The sequence below is a fragment of the Sphaerodactylus townsendi genome, linkage group LG11 (genome assembly GCF_021028975.2).
Source record: "Sphaerodactylus townsendi isolate TG3544 linkage group LG11, MPM_Stown_v2.3, whole genome shotgun sequence".
NCBI lineage: Eukaryota > Metazoa > Chordata > Lepidosauria > Squamata > Sphaerodactylidae > Sphaerodactylus > Sphaerodactylus townsendi.
Genome location: NC_059435.1, coordinates 43,971,226 through 43,999,112, shown reverse-complemented (window position 1 = coordinate 43,999,112; position 27,887 = coordinate 43,971,226). Strand labels below are relative to the sequence as shown.

The 27,887-nt window shown below is 40.9% G+C and overlaps 1 protein-coding gene across 5 annotated transcripts in view; it reads left to right on the top strand.

The window, feature by feature from the left end:
- The window catches only part of HDAC9 (histone deacetylase 9), a 346,306-nt gene that overhangs the window by 172,952 nt on the left and 145,467 nt on the right, over positions 1-27,887 (top strand). For all 5 annotated transcript variants that reach the window (XR_007245815.1, XR_007245814.1, XR_007245816.1 and 2 more), the window contains exons 12-15: positions 4,189-4,366; positions 11,279-11,412; positions 16,665-16,785; positions 21,024-21,073. Coding sequence is in view for 2 of the 5 variants with exons in the window: in XM_048511823.1 (XP_048367780.1) it covers positions 4,189-4,366; positions 11,279-11,412; positions 16,665-16,785; positions 21,024-21,073 (483 nt within the window). In the remaining 3 variants the exon portion in view is untranslated. The remainder of the gene's footprint in view (positions 1-4,188; positions 4,367-11,278; positions 11,413-16,664; positions 16,786-21,023; positions 21,074-27,887) is intronic.

Sequence of the window (27,887 nt, the reverse complement as noted above, 5' to 3'; positions counted from 1 at the left end):
TTTCACTTGGTAAAAGTGAGGGTGGCAGGTAGGAAATCTGTATAATACCAAGCTTGTCACAAACCAAGGCCAGCTAAATAGAACAATTAGAATTAGCATTTTGCCTCAGCTGGGATTCCAGATGCTTGACACTTTTACTATTTATATGTTTTAAAATGTATCATAATATTGGCATAATCCATCAGAATGTTCTATAAAAGCCTTATTTAAAATAATGGGAGTGATGGAAGAGCATACTTGTGAGGCTTTGATTTGAATGAATAACCTACTTACATCAGTTGTAGATAAGCAGTTGCTGTGACTGGGTATGTTTGCAATTTATAATTTTCTAGTAGAAGTGAAAATAATAGAAATGGAAGAACATTGCCTAGTGGGAGATATGTGAAAATAATGAAAACAGAAGAACATTGCTTAGTGGGAGATACGTTCTAACATTGTATAGTATTTGTCCATTTTCTCCTTTGAGCCATATAGCAGCCTCAGTGAGATTTGAATATGAAAAACAGAATAGGGAAATGGTCCAACCCTGCCTCACCTTGATACCCTGTCCATGATCCAGTTCAAGTGGACCATAGAGGACTGGCATTTACCTGCTGAGGGATCCCCTGTCCTGTTCTTTAGACTGGTGGTGGGTTGTTTTTTTTAAAAAAGAAGCTATATAGAGTTTCTGGCAAGAAGTGTGACATCACTTAAAGGTTTTCCCACAGGAGGTGATGATGTTGCCGCTAACCTGGATAGCTTTAAAAGGAGCCTGGACAGATTTATGGAGGAGAAGTCAACCTATGGCTACCAATCTTGATCCTCCTTGATCTGAGATTGCAAATGCCTTAGCAGACCAGGTGCTCGGGAGCAACAGCAGCAAAAGGCCATTGCTTTCACATCCTGCATGTGAGCTCCCAAAGGCATCTGGTGGGCCACTGCGAGTGGCAGAGTGCTGGACTAGATGGACTCTGGTCTGATCCAGCAGGCTTGTTCTTATGTTTCCTGTAAATGACATCATGTCACCAACAGTGCCCCCCATGTCTCTGCCCCCGATTCCTGCTCATTGTTAGGTGATGCCTGGCACCCTAAAACCATAGGTTTTTTAACCTTTTAAACCCTGCAGGATATTATGATAATGATCTCTTGCGTACTGTGTAGTCTGACTATTAAATTCAAATTACATAAGCATATTCACATGGTCAACAGCTGCTTTGCTTATAAGCCCTCTTGTCATTCCAGATCTGAATAGTTATGATCAGCAACTTTCTTATAATCCTGTTTCAGATAAGACTGTGGCATAGAGGTGGCAGCGAAGGCCAGAGGATGCCCCTCCTTCTAAGCCAAAAACAACAGCTGCTTCAGGAAAGGATGGGCAAGACAAGGAAGGAGTTAATGGATGAACAAAGCTTGGAGAAGGGAGAAGCAATGCTGGGCTTGGCCAGCATGGAGCTGTAGTGCTAAAAAGGGAGATGTCAAGAGAGATAGGGAGGAGAGGGAAGGTAAGTGGGCTGGGAGAGGCTGAGAAGACACAGAGAAAAGAGGAAGAAGACTCTGGGACCTTGGGGAAGATAAGGTAACCAGATCCAGACAGGCCTAGTGAAACTGCCCCATAGTAGAGTTCCGCTAAATCCCCAGAGCTTTTAAAGAGGCAAAGTGGACCATGCTCAAGTGGATACCTGTGTTGACGTAGCTCTGGATAAGAAATTTTTTTTAATGAACGTCATTGAGTTCAGGTGAGTCTCTGCTGACCATGAAAGACACTTATGATGTCCTGCTGACACTATTGAGGCCACAGTTTCTGACACATCACAGCATATAAAGAAATGCATGTATATATCATATGGACATCATAAACTGTGGCAAACATACATATGTGTTTCACTGCAGGTAGCAATTCAGGGTATTTGGTAATTTCATTTACTGCAGTTTTACATTTGAGCAGGTATTACAGGGGCAGAGAAGCAAGCACACAGCAAGTCGCCTGAGTTCGAAAGCGGTATAAGGGCCTTCAAATTCCAAAAGCTGTGTTCGCAAGCAGATACCTTTTGTCACTTTTCAGTTGGCTTCCCAACTCAAAAGTGTTTTTATTGCATAGTTTGATATATACCTGCATTGAAATTGGACAAAACAATGTCACTCCTCTTGCCCTGCAGACTTGATGGTCAAAAGGACAGAATAGGTTTGCTGCATTAATTTTTCATTAATTGGTTAACATGATTAATGGCCAATCCACACCAAAGGCAAAGCACCCATTAACTTTCACTTGGATTTTCCTGTACATTCACACAATTCCTTTAGGCAGTTGCTATGATTACTTCAAAATGTATTCTGCTTTCCTTGGTCCAAAATCAGTTGGAGACACCAGAAGCTGGAAACTACACTTTACCAGGCAGCCTGTAATATAGTATGTGCTAACACAGCCCTAATTTTATTTTCCACATTTTGATCCTTTAGTTATACCTAGGTCAGCAAGTATAGATACTCCTCTGTGCCCAACCCAAAATTAACTCACCCTGGCAATGAGTGATCTCACATTAAATACTGTAAAACCTGCCCTAAAGATTCCGCTGTCTGAAATGGTGAACACATTAAAGTTTCTTTCAAGAGACCCGCATTCAACCTTTACTTAATGACTTGCTGTATTTATCAAGGTGTCTTTGAGGCCCTCACGGGCTTGTTTAAACTTAGGTAACACTTTTCTAAAGTATCTTGTTGCCAACAAATCTTTGCTAGTTCTTGAGGCAGCCCCTGCCCTCAGGAAACTTGACTTTCTCAGAGATGGGAATATTATTTCGAAGGCCTGATGTGGCTCATGAAAGGCAAAAGTACTGGAACAGATGGGCAGCAGACATCCACTGTCTGGTTGTGTGAGGGACACAAACTATGTGGAACAATTTCTGGAGGAATGGATAATGGAGCAATTTCTGTGAATTCCCCTTTGTGGCTTTCTCCTCCTCCATTGCATCTTGCACCACTCAGGACTGGGGGGTAGGGGAGACTCAGGAAGCTGGATGGAGCAAAACTCTTTTCTGTGAACTCATTTCATTTCCAGTTCTAGATGACTATAATTACAAATGAGGCACTTTTGATGTAGTAGTCAAAAGAAAAGGGTTGTAAAGCGCACGCGGAAAGCAGGGCAGCATAACCTGCCTTCTTCTTCTTCTTCTTCTTCTTCTTCTTCTTCTTCTTCTTCTTCTTCTTCTTCTTCTTATTATTATTATTATTATTATTATTATTATTATTATTATTATTATTATTATTATTATTATTATTATTTATATTTATAAACTGCCCTCCCCCGAAGGGCTCAGGCTCTTGATGCACAGTTGTTTAGAACAATCTGATAACAGTCACCAAGTTTTGAATAGGCAAAGTGCTTAGTGAAAATGTACCAGATGCTCCATGTTAAAAATATCCTTTGTCTTGCTTGAGAAGTTCCCTATAATGGGTTGTAACACTGCAAAGGATTTCACTGTCAAATGAGCAATTCTAATATCATTTATTTTGTATTTCTAATAGATCATATGCATATATTTTATTGTTCATAGCTTCCTTATCCTTGAAGTAGGGACCCCTCTTGAATGACAGAAGTCTATTTTGTTTGGATCTTTTTGTTTCATTTAAGATTATCACTGATTGTTTGCTTGAGAGTAAGTGTGGTGTCGCGGTTAAGAGCAGGTGGACTCTAATCTGGAGAAACAAGTTTGATTCCCCACTCCTCAATATGATGGAGTTTTATCTGGTGAATCATATTTCTTTACACATTCCTACATTCCTGCTGAGTGACTTTGGGCTAGTCATAGTTTTTTTCAGAACGCTCTCAGCCCCACCTACCTGAGAAGGTGTCTGTTGTGGGGAGAGGAAGAAGGAGGAGTTTGTAAGCCACCTTGAGTCTCCTTGCAAGGCAGCAAGGCAGGACATAACTCCAAACTCTTCTTCTTTCAAGTACCTGCTTTCCTTTCTGGATACTTTTCTGCCATATCTAGCTCTTAGGGATGCAGAAAGTACACTGGAGGTAGGCAGCCAATCAGGATCAGCGTGAACACATCTGCTGGACAGATTTATTCAGTAGTCTTAGGTGGAACTTTGTTGGACCCTGTTTAATAGACCCCTGCCCTTATGAACTTAATTTCTTGACACTTTTTAAGGCTTCTGCTTGATCCTTTCTCACATTACCCTCTGCTGTGCTTTTTTTCCTGTCAACAGCAGATATTAGAGTGTCGCTGTATCCAGCAATTGCAAATGTACCAGGCTCAGATGGCTACAGTTGGGATGGCGCAATTTGATAGATGTCAGCCTGTTGCCAGGACGCAGTCTTCGCCAGCAACTCCAGCATTACCTCATCCAGCTGTGGATCAACCCAAACAACACAGCCTCATGACTGGTAGGGCTCCCTAAAGACTCCTTTTAATAGGCAGAGTAAATGCACGGTTCATGTAGGATCAGTTGATTTAAATGCCATACATGCCTCTTTATGCTGTAGCAATGCATATCATTTTTAACTCTGTCCTATTGGACTTTCTGATGTTGTATTGGCTTTAAGTCAACTAGTGCAGGTGATAAGCCACATGGATAATATTCACACACTCGTAAATTCATACTGTTGACTGACTCCACCAGTCAAGCAACAGGTGCATTTAGGGTACCATTGAGCTCTTTACCATTTTCCCTTTTATTTCTCTTTGTCATTTGCACTGAGGTTTTTTGCCCAGACCACCAACAAGTTGAAACAAGACTACCACTGAATACCGTGACTGGGATGAATATTCCCAGGCCTGTCATTTGCCTCCAGTAGAACAGTCACTCAGTGATGCCAAAGATAGTGCTTGTCATTATGGAAAACAAAGCCATGGTTGAAACACAAATGACATAATCTGGGAAACAGTGTTTGCTGTTAACAAAGATGGTTGGCATGTGTTTATTTACTATGCACAGAACAGAGGGAGTTGTGCAATTAAAATATAAAACCAAAGCAATTTGCTCAAAAATGCAAGCAGTCAAAGGACTGAATAACTTAACTTACTAATTCAACAATGTGAACAGGATCTACAGTGGGGCTGTGCTACATATCACACCCTTAATGTGACACATTCAGATAATGTTGTGTTAGCCACACCCACAGTGAATTAGTTATGAGAAGCTGCCATTTCTTCTTGTAAAGATTCTTGCTTTCTCTTCTATCTAATATGCTAGAGGTAAAAAATGTACACTAGCGCTGTCATAAAGATGTATCACTTTGTTGATATTTTAATTTCCATTGACCCAACTGATATTTTTTTAAACTATGTAATGTATTGAGCATCCAAAACCACTTGATTTCCTTTTTGTATTTGGATTCCTGACAAGCAGGAACTTTTAATTATGCAAATGCAAGTATTATTACTAATGGAGGAACTAGCTATACTAACAGTTTAAAAGTTCCTGTGTGCCAAAATATCTGCTCTAAATATCACTAATGACTTTGATATGTTGAAAGGAGGTTTATATATATTCAATATTTTTGCTCTTGCTTAGCTATAGCTAGCAGCTAGCACAAACATAAAGATAAAGGTGTTTTTTCTGAGCTTGCACCTTCCAGCAAAGAAATGGGCAGGAAGCCATTCTGCATAAAGCCATTTATGTATAAGCATTTGCACAAGTAACCTCCTCTGAGATGAGATCTTCCAAGATGTGCTTAGAATCCTGAATCCAGGCATAGGAGAATAACTCAATCCCAGAGTGTTCCATGTGTGTGCATACAGAGTATTTGTGATGATGGGTTCCTTATTCATCTCAATGAAGGGAACAGCTTCACACAAGAATGTTCACGTAGGTCACATGGGTCCATCAGGATGAATAGGAAAGCTCTTTCAGGTAGGAAAACTCAATTTGAGCATCAGGCTTCCTGGACCATTTCAAATTTTAAAAATGAGGCAAAGGATCTTTAACTAAAACTTGTGAAAGAAAGAAAAGGATGGATCTACCAAGTGCCTATCATATAAACTGATATATTAATTCCAAAGTGCCTCAAGTGTACAAAGTGCCTCTGACAGCATTTCCTCCCATATAGCACATGCTGGTCTCTATAGTCAATTAAGGATATACTCTCCATGTTCCAAATATCAGTACTGAGTTATTGACTGGGGAATTTTTATTGATTGATCTCTAGTTGTGGAACTTCCTTTCCACAGAGAAGCAATCTGGCATTCTGTTAGTTGAACTGCACAGATTGCAGCAGTCTTTTGATTACTTTGCCAGCCAGCCAGTTAGTAACTCAGCTAACCTGTAAACTGAATTGTGATTTGGGCATGGAGTGGAACAATCATGTGACTGCTAGCACAGAACACTCAGTCCACACCCCCTGAATTGCCATTTGGATTTGAGAAGGTTGATTCTTCTGCCCGCTTGGATGAGGCTGAAGTTGTTTTCCAGTTGGTTCCAAGTTCCTTATTTTCATTTTCTAGTTCCTGAATCTTGAGGACAATTTAAAAGCTCTACAACCCTAAAGTAAAGTTTGGGCCATCACACATCATACATTCAACATTCAGGATACTCTGCCCTCCAAGGTGTGTATGCTGGTTCCTGGTCAAAGCCCAGTTCTTGCGGCAGCTGCTCCAAAGTGGTGAGCCCCCTGGACAAATGCATATGCAGACACCAGGGCCCAGCTGCACCCCAAAATTATATTTGGACCACCCACATCACACATCCCAACACACCAGACACAGTCTCATGCAAAAAAATATATATATAGCAGTGCCCAGTCCACATACTGGTTCTGGCACCATGAACTTCTATTTGGGTCACCACCAAGAGGTCTGTTTTGTGAAGAAGATTTAAATAAGGAACTGGAAGATTTGCATGCCATGCCCTCTGCTCCCCAAAATAAGATTTGGATCATCACATGTCATATACCTCCACATTCAGAGGATTCTGCCCTTCAAGGGGACATATGCTGTTTACTTATTCAAAGTCCAATTCTTGTGACAGCTGCACCAAAGTGAGATGTCCCCAGGACAAATGACCACACAGAAACTAGTGCCCAAGTGGACCCAAAAAATCTTTAGACCACCTCAAATCACACATTCCCACGCTCCAGAGACTGTCCCCTACAAGAAGACATACAGTGGCTCAGTCCAAACATTAGTGCTGGCACTACCAGCTTCTATTTGGGTCACCAACTAGAAGTCTGTATTGCAAAGATTAGGATAAGGAACTGGAAGAGCTGCATCCCCTCTGCATCCCAAAATAAAGTTTGGACCACCTCATATCATATACCGCCACTGCAGGGGTCTCTGCCCTCCAAGGTTCCTTGTCCAAAGTTCAGTTCTTGTGACAGCTGCTCCAAAGTAAGGACAAAAACATTCAGACACTGGATCCAAGGACAAAAAAAAAACATTCAGACACTGGATCCAAGGTACGATTCGGGATGGTCCAAATATTGTTTTGGGAAGCAACTGGGCCCCAATATCTGTATGTACATTTGTCTCTTGAGGGTACCCCACTTTGGAGCAACTGGCGCAAGGACTGGGTTCTGGACCAGGAACCAGCGTATGGCCTCTTGAAGAGTGGAGTCCCTTAAATGTGGAAGTGTATGATGTATCCAAACCTTATTTTCGGGGTGTGAAGCTTTTAAATTGCCCTCAATAGTTGTCATTGGATCCTCAAATAAGAAACTAGGAAGTGTGAATTGGGAACTGGGAACCAACATCAATCTCCTCTCTGATAGTATATGATGTTTTCCAGCTGGGCTGACCCTCAGCTTGCCTTTTACTCGTGTCGAAGTGTTTGTGTAAATCTTATCTCATATGCTGCCCAGGCAGCTGTCACAAAACTTCACATTTTTGTTTGAGTGATACTGTGCCCAATTGTGGTCTGAATCTACATTATGCTTCACTAGGAAGGTTACACAAATTCTACATCAAGAGGAAAATGTAAGCGAAAGGCGTGAGGAAAAAAAGTCCAAATCAGCCATGACCTGGCATATAGTCTGTATAGACTGTGTTCTGATGGTGATATAAAACCTTTTACTTGGGCAGGCAGTTGCTGGCTAGGGAGCAGCTTGGGATATTTTCACTCTATATTTTATTTCCATTTTCAATGAACATTCGTAAAAGTTGTCACCCACTGTGAGTCTTAAGGATAGTCAAATTATATATTAATGTAAATGTATATTTCTCTCCAGAGAACAATTTTCACCCCGATGAATATTCGTGGAAATTTAGAATTTACACTCCAGCCTTTTAGATGAGAATGTTCTTCGTTGCAAAGAGAGAGAGAGCTGCTTAAAATCTTAGCCTTTCCAATTGGAGTGGGAATTTTGCCATTGGCTTGAATGAAGACAACATTCCAAGCAGAATAATTATCTTCCACTAACATTCCAGAGCAGCCAGCAATTGAAAACAGTTGTCTCTTCTCTCTTTACTCTTTGGGGGTGCGGGTGGGGGTAAGTACTGGCTGGATTGTGTTAGGGAATCCTAGAGTCTATTTTTAGAAAGCAGCTCTGTTGCTCAGTTGTGGTACTGCAGCACACGTGCTGTGTGACCCACAGCTGCAGAACTGAATTATTTGCACATCCTAAATCAATTTAGATGTTTGAAGTGAATGAAAAAAGTATATTCGGATTTCATTTGAAACTGAAGCATCTTCTCCATCAGTCCACTATGCAGTGAGAAGACAGAAATGTTTTTTACTGTTTAGAAGTTTGAGCTGAATGTCTCTGAGGTCCTAAAATTTATACCATTGAATGGATCCAAGCTGAATTATATACAGTTTTGACAAAACTAATACAAAAGCATCAACAATAAGTGCTCTTATACCAGAGTGAGCGCCAATGAATTCACTAGTGCTTACTTCTGAGCTGACATACATAAAGCTAATTTTGGGAGGCATGAAAGACATGCTTTGGTATTTTGTTCACTTTTAGGGACATTATTGCAGTCTCATTTCATTAAAGAAAAATTGCTACAGAAGTGATATGTGCCCCAGTCACCCTGAGACAGAAAAAAACACATACATGATATTTTAGTACACTTCTTTGTCTATAAAAAGTAGTCCTGATTGCCACACTTGAGAGTGAAAAGAGAGCTTCTACCATGTCCAAGGTGAATCTGTGCCAGCATTACCCCAAGCAGGGGTGAAAGTAAAGCAAATGTCTTACTGGTACTGTTTTTCAGAAGATGGGTGATACCTCTTTGGCCATTTCCTTATTGCACATGCCCCCGTAAGAAACAGCATCCTTGTTTAAGCTATTTTAATAGGCTGGGCCAAACTTACATTTTTCATGTTTCACTAGCACCAGTGATATTGCATCCATGAATTCATTTTATGGGTGCTGCAAACATGCATTGAGAATGTAGTGGCTATCATGTCACTGTGTATGTGCACGTACAAATGCATATGTAACCTCAGCTTGTGGGTTCTGTGGGGCAGTACTTGGAATGAGTTGCAACAACAATTTTTAAACAACAAAATGGTTTACTTTTCTTTACAATTAACACTTTTAAAACATCAACATTTAACGTTACAATTCAAGGTCCTGTTCAGGTTGCATTTCAAGTCCTTCTATTTACAGTCTACTGATATTGCCAAGTCCAAATCTTCTTTGCAAGTTGGCTGGCTCCTGAAGACTCCAAGGGCTTGATGAACAGGTTGCAACATGATGAAGGTCTCCAGGAGAACTCTCACCCATTACAACTACAAAAGAAACCCTGAAACAATAAACTCCAACATTTACAACACAGCAAAACAACAACTACCTTCCCAGTAGTTCCCAACAATATTGAAATTACCTTAACAAGGTGTTAAGGGCTTATAGAAATCAAGGTCCAAGTCTGGTAGCCTTGTTCTTCTGCAAAAGAGCTCTTTCAGCCTCTCTGCTGCTCCGAGTCTCCACCCCTTACTGGGTCAACCCATTCTGGGCCAACCCATTCTGGGCATGGGGGTTACACATACATATGCCTATATATGCCGATATAGGCCCAGTTAACTGCAGTTTGCCACAACAGGAAGCAGCTTGTGTCTAATGCCTGTGGGCTCTTCTCTTCCTCCCTTTCCTATGCAAAGCACAATTAAGGATGCCTAACTTGAAACAAATTTCAGTTCTGATGGATGAATACAGGCACTAGGGTGAATTGGAATATGTTTATACTTCCAAACCATTATTTAATTCTGCTCCTGAAATCCTGCTTATGGGAAGTAAACAAACTCTGGCTCACCTGTGCACATATGTACATTACAGAGGACCAAAGTTTATTTCAAACCAGGAATCCTTAGTTGCAAATGAGGAGGGAGAAAAGGATGTTTATGGCTGCCATTACAAATGGCAGCTAACTACCTGAATTTTAGTGTTATCATTTCTGAAGTAACTTTGTGTTCTGAAAATGACAATAGCAAAAATGATCTAGAAAAGGCACAAGTGTTTAAACCAATAAGTCACACACACAGCTGGGTATCCTTCCATCCCTCAACTGATAATAAAACTGCAAAGATTGTCATGCCCTTATATAAAGCAGTGGTGCGACCGCACTTGGAGTACTGTTCAGTTCTGGTTGCCACATCTCAAAAAGGATATCGAAGAGATAGAAAAAGTGCAGAGACGGGCAACGAGGATGATTGAGGGATTGGACCACCTTCCTTATGAAGAGAGGCTGCAGCGTTTAGGACTCTTTAGTTTGGAGAGGAGACGGCTGAGGGGGGATATGATTGAAGTCTATAAAATTATGCATGGGGTAGAAAATGTTGACAGAGATAAATTTTTCTCTCTTTCTCACAATACTAGAACCAGGGGGGAATTCACTGAAAATGCTAGGGGGAAGAATAAGGACTAATAAAAGGAAACATTTTTTCATGCAACGTGTGATTGGTGTTTGGAATATGCTGCCACAGGAGGTGGTGATGGCCACTAACCTCCTTGATCAGAGATTGCAAATGCCTTAACAGACCAGGTGTTCAGGAGCAACAGCCGCAGAAGGCCATTGCTTTCACATCCTGCATGTGAGATCCCAAAGGCACCTGGTTGGCCACTGCGAGTAGCAGAGAGCTGGACTGCATGGACTCTGGTCTGATCCAGCTGGCTTGTTCTTATATTCTTATGTTCTTAACTGTGCATTCTTTCCCACTCCTTGGCTTCCCTGCTTGCCCATGAATTTACATGTTGAATTTTATATATTTTTTTGCCAGTTCTGCAATGTACAGCCAGTTCCATAAGTTTTTGAAATAAGGTGGGCATATTAAAACATTAATGACCTAGGTAAATCACCATTATGTAAATTGGTTTTTTTAGTTTCACTTATCGCTTCTTGTTGTCTTTGTGCTGAAGGTGTGGCGTACGACACACTAATGTTGAAACACCAGTGCTTGTGTGGTAATTACAACAACCACCCTGAGCATGCCGGAAGAATTCAAAGCATCTGGTCAAGGCTGCAAGAAAGTGGGTTGCTAAACAAGTGTGAGGTAATCCGAATAACGACTGCAGAAATATGTTCATGTTAAGAACCACAATATTCTGTCCCTTGTTTGTGCACCAAGGAGATAGGTGTGGAAATGGTATGGACTGTTCACCCTACAAACAAAGTGTACTGTAAAGGTGGTTTAAAACAAAAACAAAAACCTTCATCCCGAGTATACTGCTCTCAGATCAATGATAATGGAGTTCCTGGATCAGAACTCTGAACACATAAAGCTGCCTTACGTTGAATCAGACCACTGATCTATCAAGGTCAAAATGGTTTGCTCTGAAAAGCAGTGGTTTCCCAGGATCTTTCATATAACTGACCAGCTGAATCTTTTTTTTCTTAACTGGATATGCTGGGGATTGAACCTGGGACCTTCTGCAAGCAAAGCAGGTATTCTCCCACCATGACATACCTTTGCTCAAACTGCCTTAATAGAGCTGGTCAGGCCAAAGTGTTCATTGCTACTGTTGCATGGAACTGCATCTCCACTACAGTAAATTAGGAAGAGCTCCCATTCCTCCACAGTTTTGCTGAATCAATTTGTAGTGGCATTCCAAAGTGAAATTTAGGTGCCTCTGAAATCCAGGTGAATTGGTCAGGGTACCTCAGTGTATATATTGAGATACTCCTGCTGTTGACTGCAGAAAGCAAAAAAAAAAAAAAGCCCTGCATTTAAAAATATTGTTTCTGAAAGCTTGTGACGTTGCCTTTCTTTAAGTCAAAATATTTTTACAGGAATATAAAAGTACATTTTATTTCATTTAAGCAGATTCTCTTTACTTTTATTTGTGACAGTTAACATCGATAATTAAAAAAAAACTGTTGAGGCTCCGAATGATGCTGATAAGGAGTTGAACAGAATAGCGCCAGACTACATGTTAGCTTTAAGTGAATCACTGATGGGATCTGGCACCGTATTTCAGCTTGGAGTCACTGGTGTCAACTCTTTTGCAAAGAGCAACAGAGATTCAAGTCAGATTGGGACTATATCAAGGGGCTCCTGTCTTGTTCCCTGCACAGTTGTCAACAGTTAAAACTACTCTGGGGCTAGGAAGTGTTATTTGCCCCTGTGGGGGTTCCATGTGAAAGCATTCAGTAGATGTGCAGCCCCTCTCTCTGATGGGGCAAATAAAACCCTCTTCCTGCAGCTTCTGGGGCTGTTTTGGCTTCCAGAAATGACATGAGCCAGAACCCCTCCCCCAAGTGTACCCAATAAAATCAGTTCCCTGCTACACTTTTACACAGGAGTTGCCACCAGGGATTCACAGCTGTAATATGGCTCCAAAGTCCCTGTGGCAAACCGCTGTAAAGCATGTAGTGCAGTTTGGTCCTAGGTTAGATTAGGTAGAAGGTTTGTAGTAGATGCAATAAGACAGGTATATATTTTTATTTAGACATGGCTTAAAATAGGATGATTGTCTTCCCATTTAGAATCTTTTCCAATGTCCAAACCTCAAAAAAGGTTTAAAATGCTGCGGATTGGTTATATTTCATTCTCTTTTAGGTCTATCATCATGCTGTCATGCTTAGTTGTTCTCATAAAGATGTCTGTAAAATACTGATGTGATGGATATTGGGTAAGGAAGCCAAGATTTTACTATGCCACATTCTCTAGCCATGATCAAGGCTTTATTTTGAACCACGCCTGTCCTGTGCTGATCACAGTTTGGCAAAATGCTTGTATTTGATTAAGTCAATAGAACTGCTCTATTCACCTTACTCAGAGGCTAGATTCACATCTACATTTTTAGCATAGGATAACTCACCCATGAACTGGTATGCTGGGAGTTGATCATACATGGTGCAGCAGCTGTGGAAGATGAACTCCCTTTTAAATTAAATGAATGAGATATTCTCACTCACTATCAAATTTGGTAGTGTCTTATGTACCGCAGTATGTTTTGTCCTGATGGGTTGCTAATGGAATAAATAATTTGCAGTTAGGCTTTGCCAGTCTTTAATTACAGGATCTGAAACCCATCACATTGAGGTGAACATAAAATTAGGTTTACAATCCTAAGACTACTTTATATTGAAGTAAATTCCCATTGAACTCAGTGGGACTTAGCTCTAGGTAAACATATTCAAGATCCAGCTGCAAATCATTCAAAAAATTTTTTTTAAAGAAAACTAGGTATTGTTTTTCCTCTCTTTAGGTAAAGTGAGGTTTATAGCACTTCAGAGTGTCTGGATCAATAGACAAAGTACTACAATGAGTAATAATTACCCCCATCCTATCAAATATTTTAATTTGATTTCTGTAGCACGCATTGTTTTCAGTAGAAGTGAACAGTCTTCCATAGTACCAGCCACCTGGGGTTTCTTTGTTGATTTGCTATGCAGTCATCTGAAGTGCATTCCAGGAAAAACATTTATATTATACCACATCCCTTTTCCCTTCCTTCAAGAAAATACATATAACTTTTAAGAGAATGAAAGAGCGTTATCAATCACCTGACGTATGAGGAACAGTGTACTTTTATCAGTCCCACCAGTAGTCTCACAAGAGCAATTATGAAGTTTATTGTCACCACAAAGTAATCTAGTTTCTTGATTTTATACAACTGTCTCAGACATATTATTCCTGTCCTGCAAATTTTCCTTAGAACTGAGAAGCTTCATTCAGACATCATGTTAAACTCTGGTTTGATCAAACTTCTGTTAGCTGTAAAGTCTAAATCCAGTCTGCCAAGCCAGGATTTGTCAGTGGGTGTAAATGAGAGGTTTACATTGGGAGTTTAAGCTGGTTTATTAATCACAGATTGTACTAGAAAGGTTTGTTGTGAGGTCCCAATTCACAAATAATTGAACATTTGTTGAATGTGTTGCTGATTCCTGGTCACAGAGATGATATTATAGGGAGAACACTTTCTCCACAGGAAGGTGAAGAGGAGACAAGCACAATCAAAATTGGGTAGAGAATCCAAAATTTGTCACATGCTTCACAGCTTAGACAAACCAAGGTTTATTATGACATCTGAATGCAGTCAAAGACTATTACAAGGAAATTTGTTGTTCATGATTTTTTGTGGTATCATTTAGCCTGTTCTATCTAGTATGCTTGGTTTAGAGCTAGTTACGCTGAACTGATAATTGCCATGAAAACTTTGTGTCAAGCAGAGTTTGAAGAAAGTTTGTGGCTCTTGTCTAAATAAAGATCTTATGAAATCTCAGAGTACTGGAAAGAATTTCTTTAAAGCTTCCAAAATTTCTAACGTTGCTTTTGCACATCCCCATGTTTTAACCAATATTTTACATAAATGAAATTCAAAATAAGTTTGGGGATTCTTTCATCTGAGGAAAATTGACAAAAACTGAAAGGATTTTAACAAGGCTAGCAGAATTTCTCAGGGAAAAGCCAGATATTATTAAATTAAAATTGTTTAAAACTGAAGTGTGAGTCTTTGGATACTCTCCTAAAGTATATTTTTGTATTTGGTTGTATTTTCCAATTTTAAATTGGTAAAAGAAAATAGAGAGTTCCACTACTTCACTTGAAGACTATTTTGCAACTAGGTCCAAGTGTTAGGAAATATATTCTGATTGAAGGAAAGAAGCATAAATTCAGTTCATTATGTACATCACAGAAAATAGCATCTTTCCTTCTTTTTTTGACAGCAAATAATGTTATCATTGGAATTCTACTGAGGATATATAAATCTTTCTGATGGTTATTTCTTCATGGCTCATACAATAGGAAAAACATTAAGATTTTGTCACCAACAGTTTGTTTAAAATATTGTTTTCGATCTAGTCAAAACCCACCCTAGATTTCTTATAAGCAAAACTGAGAGAGAATTTAATACAAATTATTATGAAGACTAGAGAGTAAATATTAATTGATATCACCATAGCAAGGAAATCTGTGACCCTGAGTTTTAAAGGGAAACATTTATGACATTAATATATATATTTTTAATCCATGACTGAATTTTACCAAATAGATGAAAAGAGTTCCCTGAATCTTGCTGCTGGTAGACGAGGGTGAAAGACCAGAATAGGATATTAAAATGGTTCAGGGGCAAGTTGAGTGGCCCTTATGGATTGTTTGACTTGAACCCAGCTAGTAGGGATGATCATGGGTGTAAGCTCACCCACAGCTTCTTTCTGCAGTACTACCAGCTAGATATGGACCCTGCATAGGGACCACTTGGCTCTGACCAACCAACAAGCCAGACCCACAGATCCCATCATGTAGCTTTGTAACATGTAGTGGACTGTCCTTCCTTGCATTCCAAGCCCAACTATGTACTCACCATCAACTGAACACTATTGAATCTAAGCTGTAAAGTCCACCTCATTTATCTGACCCTTCAACCACCTCATTTATCTGACCCTTCAACCTAGTAGCTTCCACATCTCACACTCCCAACTAGTGTGCAGCTTCAGCTTCTGGTCCAGTTTCCACCTTCCAGTGTTGTTGCTGGTAAGTATATGGACTCAGGACGTACTCACAGAATTCTGTCCCTATTGCAAGAGCTCCCATAGTGGTTGAATATAGACTACTTCAAAAGCTTGGCCCTGAAAGTGTCTTCCAGAATTCCTTGCAAAGTTACAAAAAATTCTGAAAGGTAGTTCTCCAAGAAGCCCATCATTCCAGTAACATCCTTGATTCATATACTATTGGTAAAATTGTCAAGCACCTTTTGAATTGTGCTGTCTACATTACCTGAATGGTTGAGCTGGGTCCACAGAACATTTTTTTAAGCATGCTAATTGTAGATTCTGCAACTTACATAGGCTGCTTATTTCAGCACCCAGTTTGTCTGACCATTAGGGTTAATCTCCATTCTAAAACTATTTTCTTGGCATCTGAATCCAGACTCCTCTGGTTTTCTCTTTGGGAGCACTATGGATTTGTTCTTTACAGAGAATAAAATAGAGAAGCAAGCAAATCTATACCATGGGATTTGATCGTAGTACACTGTGGGGTCAGTGAGAGTGAGCCTATGTATTCTGCTTTTTGTGTTCTTTTATCTGTTAGAATTGAACAAAGAGAGGATTATTTATGACGTATAAAGTATTGTCTTATTTGGTCATGTATGATTTACCATAAAGTCTACACATTTGTTAAAAAAACCATCCGTGTTTTTTTTTTCAAGCTAGGATCCAACAAATCAGTGTCACATTCTTGTATGATGCAATTTTAGCCTGTTATTAATCCTATTAAATGTTATTTTGGCTTTACTTCTTTCCCCTCCCTCATATACTATCACTGGAAAATTGTAGGCCTCTGCTGCTTTCTTTCAGCGGATCCGAGGTCGAAAAGCCAGTTTGGAGGAAATACAGCTGGTTCACTCTGAACATCATTCACTGCTGTATGGCACCAGCCCCCTGAACAGACAGAAGCTGGACCCCAGGAAAATTCTAGGTCTGTAAAGGGCTCTATTCTACTGAGAACAGCACATTCCAGCAATGTCATTAGTCATAGCTGGTGTCAGTTTAAGATACTTGGCAAGCAGTGCAAAGAAGGGAAAAAACTATTAGTATTTTTTTCCAGATGCATTGCATTGTGGAAAGAGAATGTTGCAGTGGCAGCCAGCATAGATTAGGGAAAGGTCCTTGCTGGAAATGGGCTATAAAAGCATCTATAAAAGCATTTTGACCCTTGATGGGAGACAGAGCACTCATATTTACATCTCAGATTGCAGTAGATGGGCATGTAGACTCCCAGGATCATGTTTGATTCATATCATGGCAAAGAGGATTTCTACTTATGTGCAAAGATTCTTGCCTTAGGAGGGGAGGTTTTCCAGATTGTAATCTATGGACTGGTGGCACCTATTCTAAAATGCTTTTTGTGGACCTGGAAATTGAATGATAAGGGGCACCAGAACTTGATTTGCCTTTGTATATTAGACATCACGCTCCCATTTACACAAGGGACATTTTAAAAATTCCTGCCAAAAAAATTTAACCTTGAAACCAAATTGGACTACTTTAATATAGCTGGACAAGAAAAGACTAGATGTTTGTTATGTTATTTGACTGGATTGAGCTCTAGTGGACATTTTTTTTATTGTGTCAATGTTACTTGAAATAGACAACTTAAATAAAACATATAATACATAAATTTGATTCAACATGCTGTAATTTTATTTTTGAGAAAACTTCTCTCTTGGCTGCGATCTGCATTAAAGCAAAAGAATTGTGAAAATCGTGATTCTTGAAAAAAACAAGGGAAAACACAAGGCAGGCCCAGTTTCCGGGCAAGAACCATGCAAAGCCCCCCCCCCCCCACACACACCGGGTTTAACCCATTGTTGCCCTGGGTTATTGGTCCATGCAGAAAGAGCCTGAGTTAGGGAAGAAAGGACAGAGTGAAAAACCCAGGGATGAAAGTTTAACAGAAAGTCAGAGAAGTCTGAATCTTAGTTACTTCATTGGAGTATTTTTCCAGCAAGGTAACTAGGATTCTAAGCCCCATGACTGACCCTGTTTGTATACTTCTTGGTGTGAATAAAGCTGATAGGAGCCAGCAGGGCTCTCATTTCTGATTGTGGGAGCATCCTTTCTGGGTAGGGAGGCCAGCTCCAGATTGGGAAATACCTGGAGATTTGGGGAGTGGATCCTGAAGAGAGCTGGGTTTGAGGAGGGGAGGGGTTTCAATGGGGTTTAATGCGATACAGTCCACCTTCCAAAGCAGCCATTCTTCTCCAGGTAAACTGATCACTCTTGCCTGAAGAGTAGTTGTCATTAATCTTTATTATGATCCAAGGACAGCAAACAAACATATCAATGATACTTAGTCTACAATGGCTGTATTAGACAATAGGGTAAAATACAATGTTTAAAATATAAAATACAATGTTTAAAATAAAATACATGGTTGTTAAAACGGAACCACAGTTTTCTGTTTCATTGAGTATGCCATAGCATTGTGAATCTTTAAGCAACCTTTGAAGGTGGTTTCCACTGATTTACTCTGGGCAAAGTGGCTTGTGAGATATAAAAGTGGTTTGTCTCTATTCTGGGCATTAAGACAAAGCTAAAATATTTAAGTAGGAAATTACAGGCTATAAAAGCACATGTTCAATGGTTTCCATCCTTCCCAACTGGCATGGACAGGGATGAAGGTCATAAGGAATGTGGGCATCCTTCTCATAAAGCTAATGGAAGAGCATTGACCTGGGCTTCAGTAAATGCTCTGTGATCTTGAGGGTATTTCAGACTATACCAATAACTTGGTGGGACAAAGTTTTTATTACTGTTCCCCACTACCAAGAGCGGAGTGGCTCCGTGCTCTGCCATTTTGGAGGGAAATGTCAGTTGTGATAGTGGGAGTTGTGATAGTGGGAGATCTGTAGGCACAACCTGGAGGTTAGTGACTCTATGGTGTGTAGGTGGGAAAGGATGGCTACCGTAATGTTCAGTGCTGCATACTGTAAATATCTTTCTAAAGGATGTCTCAGATTTTTTATTAATCTCTCTGGAGAAAACATGATTACCGGTAGGCATCATAAGTGGCTTGAGGGCAGTGACCTTTGAACAGCATGCACTGGGCACTCACCACTGCAATAAAGTTTACACCTCTCTGAATGTCTACAACAGGCATACAAAACATTCCTAGATCTTTTATAGTTTTATTAAGCAAAAGCCACTATTTGTCAAAGGGCAGAAAGTATTTACAATTTAATGCTATGTCTTAATTAAATGGAAACTGTTGGATTAAATAACATGCCCTTGGTTTTCCCCGTCACCCTTCCCTTACAAACACCACAGATGCTTCCTAGATACTCCATTGGGGATCTAATGGAATGCTATAGACAGTAAAATAACATTTATATTGCACAAAGGTCTGCTATTTGGTTAAAGAAAACACTCGGATTTTATGTTGCATTAACAACAAAAGGGGGGGTCAGGTGAAGGAGAAGGATTTTTAACACAACTTACTGAAAATGGTTTTTACAGGTGGTTAAAATATACATTAGCATCTCAGTTTAGGAATACAACAGCACAAAGGTGAAGGCAGTTAAATATGTGTTTATATCCTACTGAAGTTGATGGGGTTTAACACAATGGTTGTAGTGAAGCATTTTACTCAAGGAAGGATCTTCTTTCCTAAACGAAATGAAGGCTGCTGCTACAAGTTCATTTTAACTACTATACCACCTTTGAGAGGTGGGTCATTTGATAAGTAATATTTTGTTACATTACCATTCCAGAGTCACATCTTATTTTTCCCATAACATAGGTTTCTGAGACATAACTAACTTGCAAGGATTTTCCTCACGTTGCTAAAAAATATTCCTAACAAATCAACCATTCCGAATGATGGCAAATTTATGAATGCCAAAACATGTGTCAGACCATCTGAATGCTTAAATGCTTCACTTTAAGCAAAACTGACATGGAAGGTGCGGCGTATTACATGTGAATGTATTTCAGCTTAAAGGCACCTTTTTATTCTTGTACCAACCATTGTTGACCCTAAGTGAGGACAATGAAATCCACTGTAGACCTTAAACCTCCCCTAGTTTCTGTTAACTTGCAAGCAATGGCATATATACCCATATACAAAAACTAGAAGCTAAAGAAGAGAAGAAGAAGAGTTTGGATTTATACCCCACCTTTCTCTCCTGTAAGGAGACTCAAAGCAGCTAACAAACTCCTTTCCCTTCCTCTCCCCACAACAGACACCTTGTGAGGTAGGTGGGGCTGAGAGAGTTCCAAAGAACTGTGACTAGCCCAAGGTCACCCAACAGGAATGTAGGAGTGCAGAAACAAATCTGGTTCACCAGATAAGCCTCTGCCACTCAGGTTGAGGAGTGAGGAATCAGACCCGGTTCTCCAGATTAGAATCCACTTGCTCTTAACCACTGCAGCACGCTGGCTCTCAGCAAAACAAAAAACCCCCCAACAACTGTAAACTTTCAACAGAACTAAAGATTCAGAGGGCCAGGTGTAGCTTGGATTCTACCACTGAAATAGCTAATGATATTTTGCACTGGTTTGGGTTTCCTGGACCAACATGGAATAACCTACTGCTTTGCCAGCTTCCCAAAATTGTTTTTTCTTGTGATGGATAGAAACTTTTTAAAAAACCTGTAACTGAATGTTATACTGCATTTATTCCTGAAACAGAATGGATAGTGTTCCTAGAAGGTCTCAGATCATTTTGGACTTTAGCGCTGATTACTTTAACTGAGAGCCAATTTAAACATTGCTTCTCTCACGAGTTTGTCACAGGGACTTGAAGTTTTACTGCAAAAAAAATTGTGTGCAAAAAACCACAGATGGGCCCAATTGCGATAAGGACAGCAGAGCAGGAGGGGGAAAGGCTCTCCCCCCTCCCCAAAATGCAATTTTCATCAGCCAAAATGATGTTCAGATTCACCCCACTGGGAGGCTGCACATGCAAGTGTTCAGGGGACAGGGACATAGGTAAGATTAATTGAACAAGCTGGCTGGATCCAACCCCCTTTTTATCATTTTTTGATCTGGACTAAAACTTTCTATGGGTTTTGTATATAATTTCAGAGTTTCTCCTACTTTTTGCTAGTGGTGAAGATTTAAGCATTGTTGAATAATTGTTGAAAATGACAGTCATTAAATTATTGGAATGAACAACCTTAACACTTACTGCTTTCTCCTCTTTGCAATACACAGGAAATGCACCTCGGAAGCTCTTTTCACTGCTGCCCTGTGGAGGACTTGGGGTAAGTATATTTTTCTTAAGTGTAACAAGATGGCAGAAATTGCTTGCACTGTCTTGTTCAATGGATAAAGCCCAGCAGTTAAAAGAGGCTGATATTTCATCTACATTGTCCTTATCAAGATCAAAACATTTACGAATAAATGAAGCCACTCAGCATTGTCAGCTCCAACTGCCAAAAGCTCTCTAAGATCTCAAAACAAGGGCCAAACTGCCCGTTCCGACTTTTAACAAGATGAGTCTGAGTTCCCTGACCCTATTCAGGTTTCCCAACCTTGTAGCAACTGCAGGGAATGGCTTTTTTAAAAAATTAAGGTGATTCCAAATGAACTCAGAACGCTGTGGCGAGGGAGATGGAGGGCTTCTGCATTCACCCACAGCTATTTTCCTGTGCAGAAACAGTGCTGGAGGGAGTTATTTCCCTATTTTTGCTGCTCCATGGGCGCAGAATACTCCACAACTCTGTCTGTTAATGAAATGCAGCCAGCATTAGTTCCCAAAGGAGTTGGTGTGAATAAAAGGAACAGCTACACAAATTACACTGAAATTCACTACAAATGAGTTGGATGCAGTTGTGATGGAAGAATGACTGATTATTCCTACCCTCCTTTTGATGGTCCCATTGATGGCATCTGTGAACAAAAGGGGTGGTGAGAGTCTCTCAACAGGAACCATTGAGGGGGTTATCAAAGGATATCTCCCTGGTTTATGGGCAGTTCTGTGGCTTAGAGAGCTGGATATGACATTGCAGTGCCAAACTGCTTATTATCAGAAATTAGTGCAGAGTAGAGAACTGTGGGATGAAAGAATATGCAGATGTAAAAGAGGTTGAGGTGATGGTCTGAGAGTGGAATTGCAAGACTAGCAACTGTTCAATTGTTCAACTGTTCAATTGCAAGATTAGCAACTGTTAAATTGACATCCCTGACATAACAGTAGTAGACAGTTATATTGACTCACATTCTCTACTGCATAAATGCCCTCTATTAATGTTTGTGTTTTTCCATACTAATGACCACAAATATTCTTCCATACTAATTCCAGTATGGCTTGGAATAAAGGAGGAATAAACCACCCCCATGCTGTTGTCGACCAGCTGGTTCTTTTCTCAGCTGTCTGCAGTCAGTTTACTGTTCCCAGCAGTTGCCCAAGGGTGGAGCAAAAACGCCGTCCCCAGGGAGCCGTTCGCACAGGGGGCGCAGCCACTTCGCAGCCACGCCACCCGAGCGGTGCGAAGCCGCCGTTTTCCAACCTCGCTTCCCCAGCGAGGTTTATGGAAAATGGCGGCTTGGAGCCGCTGCCGTGCGAATGGCAGCGGCTCCAAGGTGCCTTCCCTCCCCCCAGGTCCGGGTGACCTACCTGCCCTGCAGCCCTCCGGCGCGTCGCCGAGGCCTGGGGACACGCCCCCTCTGCCCTGCGACTCCGGAGCGGTCGCGCAGGGCAGGGAGGCATGTCCCCTGGCCTCGGCAACATGCCAGAGGGTCGCAGGGCAGGTAGGTTGACCTGACGACGGCGCAGCTCTGCGCCGTTGTCCCAAGAGGTTCTGGGACCGTTCATGTGAATGGTCCCAGAGGGGTCGGGTTGGCGTCATCTACGCCGACCCGACCCCTTCCGTCGCCGTGCGGAAACGGCCACAGTTAGGAGTTCCACAAGCAAGTACAAGTAGGCAATCTCATGCCAATGCTCCATGTTCTCTGCACTCATTGGCCCCTTCCGCACGGGCCAATAAACATGGGTGTAGGATGCTAAATAACCCATTTAGGAGGGGACTTTGATCCTGCCCCCAAAACGCGTCTGCCCTGGGTTATTTCCCCCAATCCGAGTTTTTTGAAAATCACTAAAGAAGCGATCCTTTTCAAAAATCACGGGTTGCAGCCACTCACAAGCGAACATCCAAGCATGATGCACTATTTGCTTCCCTTTTCCTTTTTAAATTTTGCAGCTTGCATCTGCGTAGCTATGCAAGTGCAGATGGTTGTATCATCGGCATGACTGTAGGGGTTTGTTTGTGCATGTCTGCATAGCTACGTGTATGTGGGAAGTAATTAAAAAAATAGACGCGTCTCAGTGTGAAGGCGTGACCGCAACCTGGATTGTTTCCATGGGCTCCAATCTCTGCCTGCATGGATGCATGTGAATGTGAAAACAGGAAAATGGGCTCCTTTATCCTGACTACAACCCATTATACTTTAGCTGTGCAGAAGGGGCGTTAAGTGGACCATGGGGAAAAATAGGAGGACATGAAGAATCCCCCCCATTTCTAGAGTGTTTACAGTAGAAATTTGGGTGAATTCCGAGAACCTTGCTCAACATGGTGATGTTACCTTTCCCCTTCCTCAACCCCTCCCTCCCCATACCCAGTCCCCAAAAGCTTCCTAACCACAGAAGATGTAAGGCATGTAAAGCAGTGAATAACGTTACTGCCTTACCTGTTCCTCCATAGCCACCTGCTTCTTTTCTACCCATACTCACTGCACTGTCAGTCCTATCTTATTTGCTGAAAATGGCATCAGAATGGCAAGCTCTCACCTTTCCTCCTATAACATCTAACTTTTGATAGTGTCCTCAATTGATGATCCAGTGATAGTGAATGGGTATGGTGAAACATATCATCACAATAGTGGTTCTGGTGTTAAACTAGGATCTGGGAAGCCTAGGTTTAAATCCCCATTTTCCCATGATGCTTCCTGGGTGTCTTTAGGCTTGCTATTCTCTCCTGGCCTAAACTACCTTACAGGGTTATTGTGAGGATTAAAACAGGGAGGGGAGAATTTTGGGCATTGCCCTGAACTTCTTGGAATAAGGGCAGGATAAAAATATATGAAATAAATAGGCTGCGTAATGGTGTTACATCATTTGGTGAGTGATCCTAAACATTTCCTCAAGATGGGGAACAACCGCCATGGAAGTGTCATTTTCAGCACCAATCCTGTAACTCTAACGTAGAAGATAATATGTTTTACAGCATTTATCACCCTGTTGATGCTACATGAATATTAAATAATTGAACAGCAGAACTAAAACCAGATTATCCACAGAAGCTACGTATCAGATCCACTTCATCTAACATATCAGGCGTATTTAATCTCAGGAAATTCTGAAAACACTTCATAGCCTTGATGGACTTCGTTGTTGTTGCTGTTAAACTGATAGGCATGGATATATAAATAAATAAAAGAAGAGGAAGAGCCGACTTTTATGATAATATCACCAGCTCCCAGCTTCAAAGCTTGTGCGGCTTTTGAGTTGTCATTTATAACTTGGAACTGAACCTGCTCGGAATTCCCTGGATACACTTAGTAAAATTGATAACAGACTGCCTCTTTTATGGCTCAGAGGAGGCAACACCAATCACATCACTATTGGCAGTCAATATGATTTTTGACATGCTGTAAAAAAGCATAAAAGGTCTTATGGCATTTGTTTGGATGAGGAATGGGGTCTCAAGCTGTGCTGGGGTGACGTTTGAATTTGGGGCTTGGTACCCCAGGGACTGCCCTGCAGACAAAAGAGAATTCCACATTTATCTTATAAACTGAGGCAGCTGCCCAATGCTACATTGCTAAAAAAAATATTGGGAGGAAAAGGAGGGAAAAGGAGAGAAAATGGAAAGTCCAGCATCCAGTGTCAGACCTTTCATTTTAATGAAGCCATGTGGAGGGACAGCCAGTATGACATGTTGTAGGATCCAGATTTATATTAGGGAAGTGTTAAATTAGGATTAAATGCAGGAGTCATTGTGTGCTAAACACTGTAGAATTTTTAGCCAGCTAGAATGATTTGAGGTGTGCTATGAACGTGCTCCTTAAAAGTGGTGTCAATGTAAGATGTATCAGACCTGTTGATTGAGGTAAAATTCTATTCATCTTGAAAAGACTAGGCCATGTGTTATGATGAGCCAAAGAGCTGTTGCTAAATTGCGTGGCTTATTTGCATGTAATTAGCATTAGCTGCTTATGATATCCATGAACATGGCAGATGCCACAGTGGATTTCTCTGGGAATGTTCTTCTATAATTCTTTTTTTTAAGTGTGAAAAGAAAACTTAGTCTTTGACAAATGTTTGAGAAATCTTAGAAATAATAACCATAGGAACTAAAATGTTGTCAGTAATAATCTTCAGAAATCCTAGAAGAAGAATAACACTGCTTGTCATCTCCCTGTGATTTACAGCTACTTTTTCTGAGACTATAAAGGCTATGAATGTTATATGTATTTAAAAAAAACTATGGTCCAGACTGAGGTGGGGAGGAGAAGAAACTGTAAGTGGTGGCATGATGCTCCACAGGTAGGTGGTGGCCATTCCTTAATTAGGATAGTGAAGCAGGTAGGAAGTGTCCTGCAAGTTCACCATAATAAGCTTAGTCATCAGGCACATCTTTGGTGATTGCCTGGCAGACAATGACACTCTGGCTGGACATAGTATTTGCAAAATGCCCACCCTCCATTGATTCTCTGATTTAAGTCTAGTGGACACTATGCCATTAAAAGTTATCTGTTATCGAGTCTAGTGGATGCTGATGATGTCTCCTTGAAGTTGGAATATCTCCTAGTTGAGGCAGCATGGAATGTGACAGAAGTCTACTTAGATCAGAGTCCTTTTCACACCAGGATTTTTAGTGCTGTTTTTGCATGGCTTTTTTACGGTCTTCTGGATGCAGAACGATCACTGTGGCTCTGTATATCTAATATAACTCAGTATTCTCACTACCATCCTGCAGTACCTACCCTCACAGCAAAGCAAAGCAATGGGAGGCGCTTTATTAACCTTTCTCAGATTTTTCCCTAGAAAGCCAGCCAAGGATACTTGCCTGCTTGCCTCCCTTTCCTTTCTTCTTGCATTTTGCAAGTATGGAAAAGTCTTGGGAAATCCTTGCTCTCAGATTCCTTCTTCAGATATGGAAAGGGCAACCTCCCAACTCATTTCAGACAGCTTCATCTAGCACTGCTTGCTTCCATAATATTCTGATCATTTTGGGGGCTGATTCTCTGAGGCCTTTATCTGTTCATCAAATACCATCAGACGTAGTATTTCATTGTTACTTACCAAAAGCACTTGCAGGGTAAGCATCTCGTCTTCCTCTCCACCAGGATTCCCCTGCTCTTTTCCTGATACTGGGAGGTGGTATCTGATCTGCTAAGGGGAAGTTTGGCTGTGTATGCAGCAAAGATTTTAGGTTCACACCTGTGGGGGAGCCAAAGACCAGTTGATTGCATGAATCAGCTGGAAGTTAGGATCTTCTGATCTCCCATCCTGGAAATGTAGTTATGTCCCAGACTCCCTGAGATGTAGCCAATTTGAGGAAGGGTCATCAGAAACCCAGCTGATTTCCTGTCTCCTGTTCATACTCTGAGCTGCCAGTTGGGGCTGTAAAGGGAAAGAGGAGATTGTTTCTGTTCCCCACAACCCAAACTCTCAGTTTGGGGTGGGGGGCGTGGTTGGGAGAAACAAATGGTTTATCTTCTTCTGACCTCAAACTGCCAGCTTGAGCTTCAGGGGAAAAAAGCTTTGGGCTGCTGGAGAAAGAAGCGAAGCCACCAATTTCTCATCTCTTCTTTCGCAATGGGGAAATCAGAATCAGATTGCTTCTGTGCTTCCCCACCCCCCTCAAATTCAGAGGGGACAGAAGAGAAATTATCTCTTTCTCTTTTCTGGTGACATCAGACTCTGATTATTCCTGAACATGTCTTTAATTGAACGTATATTTAAAGAATCAAACATATCTTTAATTGGCTCAGGGTCTGATTGTGAGAGTTGAACAAGAATTGTGAGAGTTGAACTGATGAACACATTTACTTAGATTTGCAGCATCCCTTATTTTTATTGTGGTAAGGAAAAACAGTGTGAAAATAGAGTAAATAAATAAGCAACATGGAGGACAATGGACTGTAGTTGCTTGGTAGCAATGCCATCTGGATTCTTTGCATGGGAACAAAGGTAATGATGGAACAGGTCAAGTGAGGTGAGCATATTTAGTGGGGGAACCTGAACACTGCCTTGCTATGATAAGCAGACTTTCATACATGCTGTGGCATGCTTTGGGATATTGACCAGGAGCTTCAGTTTCTCATCTGCATCTCATCTGCTAGGAGAAGGACCAGGGGTGCATCAGTCTGGAAATAAAATGGGATCTGTAGACTAATATAATGGCCCATTTTATGTACAAATGTTTTACAATGAAAATGTGATTTTAGAAGAGCCGAGGGCTAGAGTGTATTTCTTCGTTTATGCACATAATTTAGCTGTGTGAAGGAATCACCTTGTTATTCAAAAATAACTTTCTCCCCTTCTCTTATAACTGAAAGGGATGAAGTAACAGGCATTCATTAAGGAGATATTTGCATCCCAGTGTGTATATCTTTGTATGTTCAGGCTAAGGAGAGATGAACCAAAAGTAGACATGAAAGATATAATTTTGTTAACCAAAGCAAAATGCAATGAAGGATGTCTCCAGTAATTTTACATGACTAAATTCACTGCAGTTTTACACATATTTGCTTGGGTGTAATCCTGCTGAAATTAATGGGACTTGCTTTAGAGTGAATAGGCTTAGAAAGATCAGGCTGTTAGAGCCACTTTTGGCACAACTGCAGTTTGAACAGACCCACATCACAACAGATGTTTAGATGTTGCCACTTAAAGGTGGAATACAGCTGCTAGATGGAAGAGCATTTCAGCTGTACTCACATGGCAATGGCAGGGACTTTGGGATCTTCTCTCCCAGAATGGCGGCAGACATATGTTTGGGATCTGGCTAGCACTCCTGGAGTCATGGATTTCCACCAACACGCTCTGGCACCAATGTATTCCTGGAATGA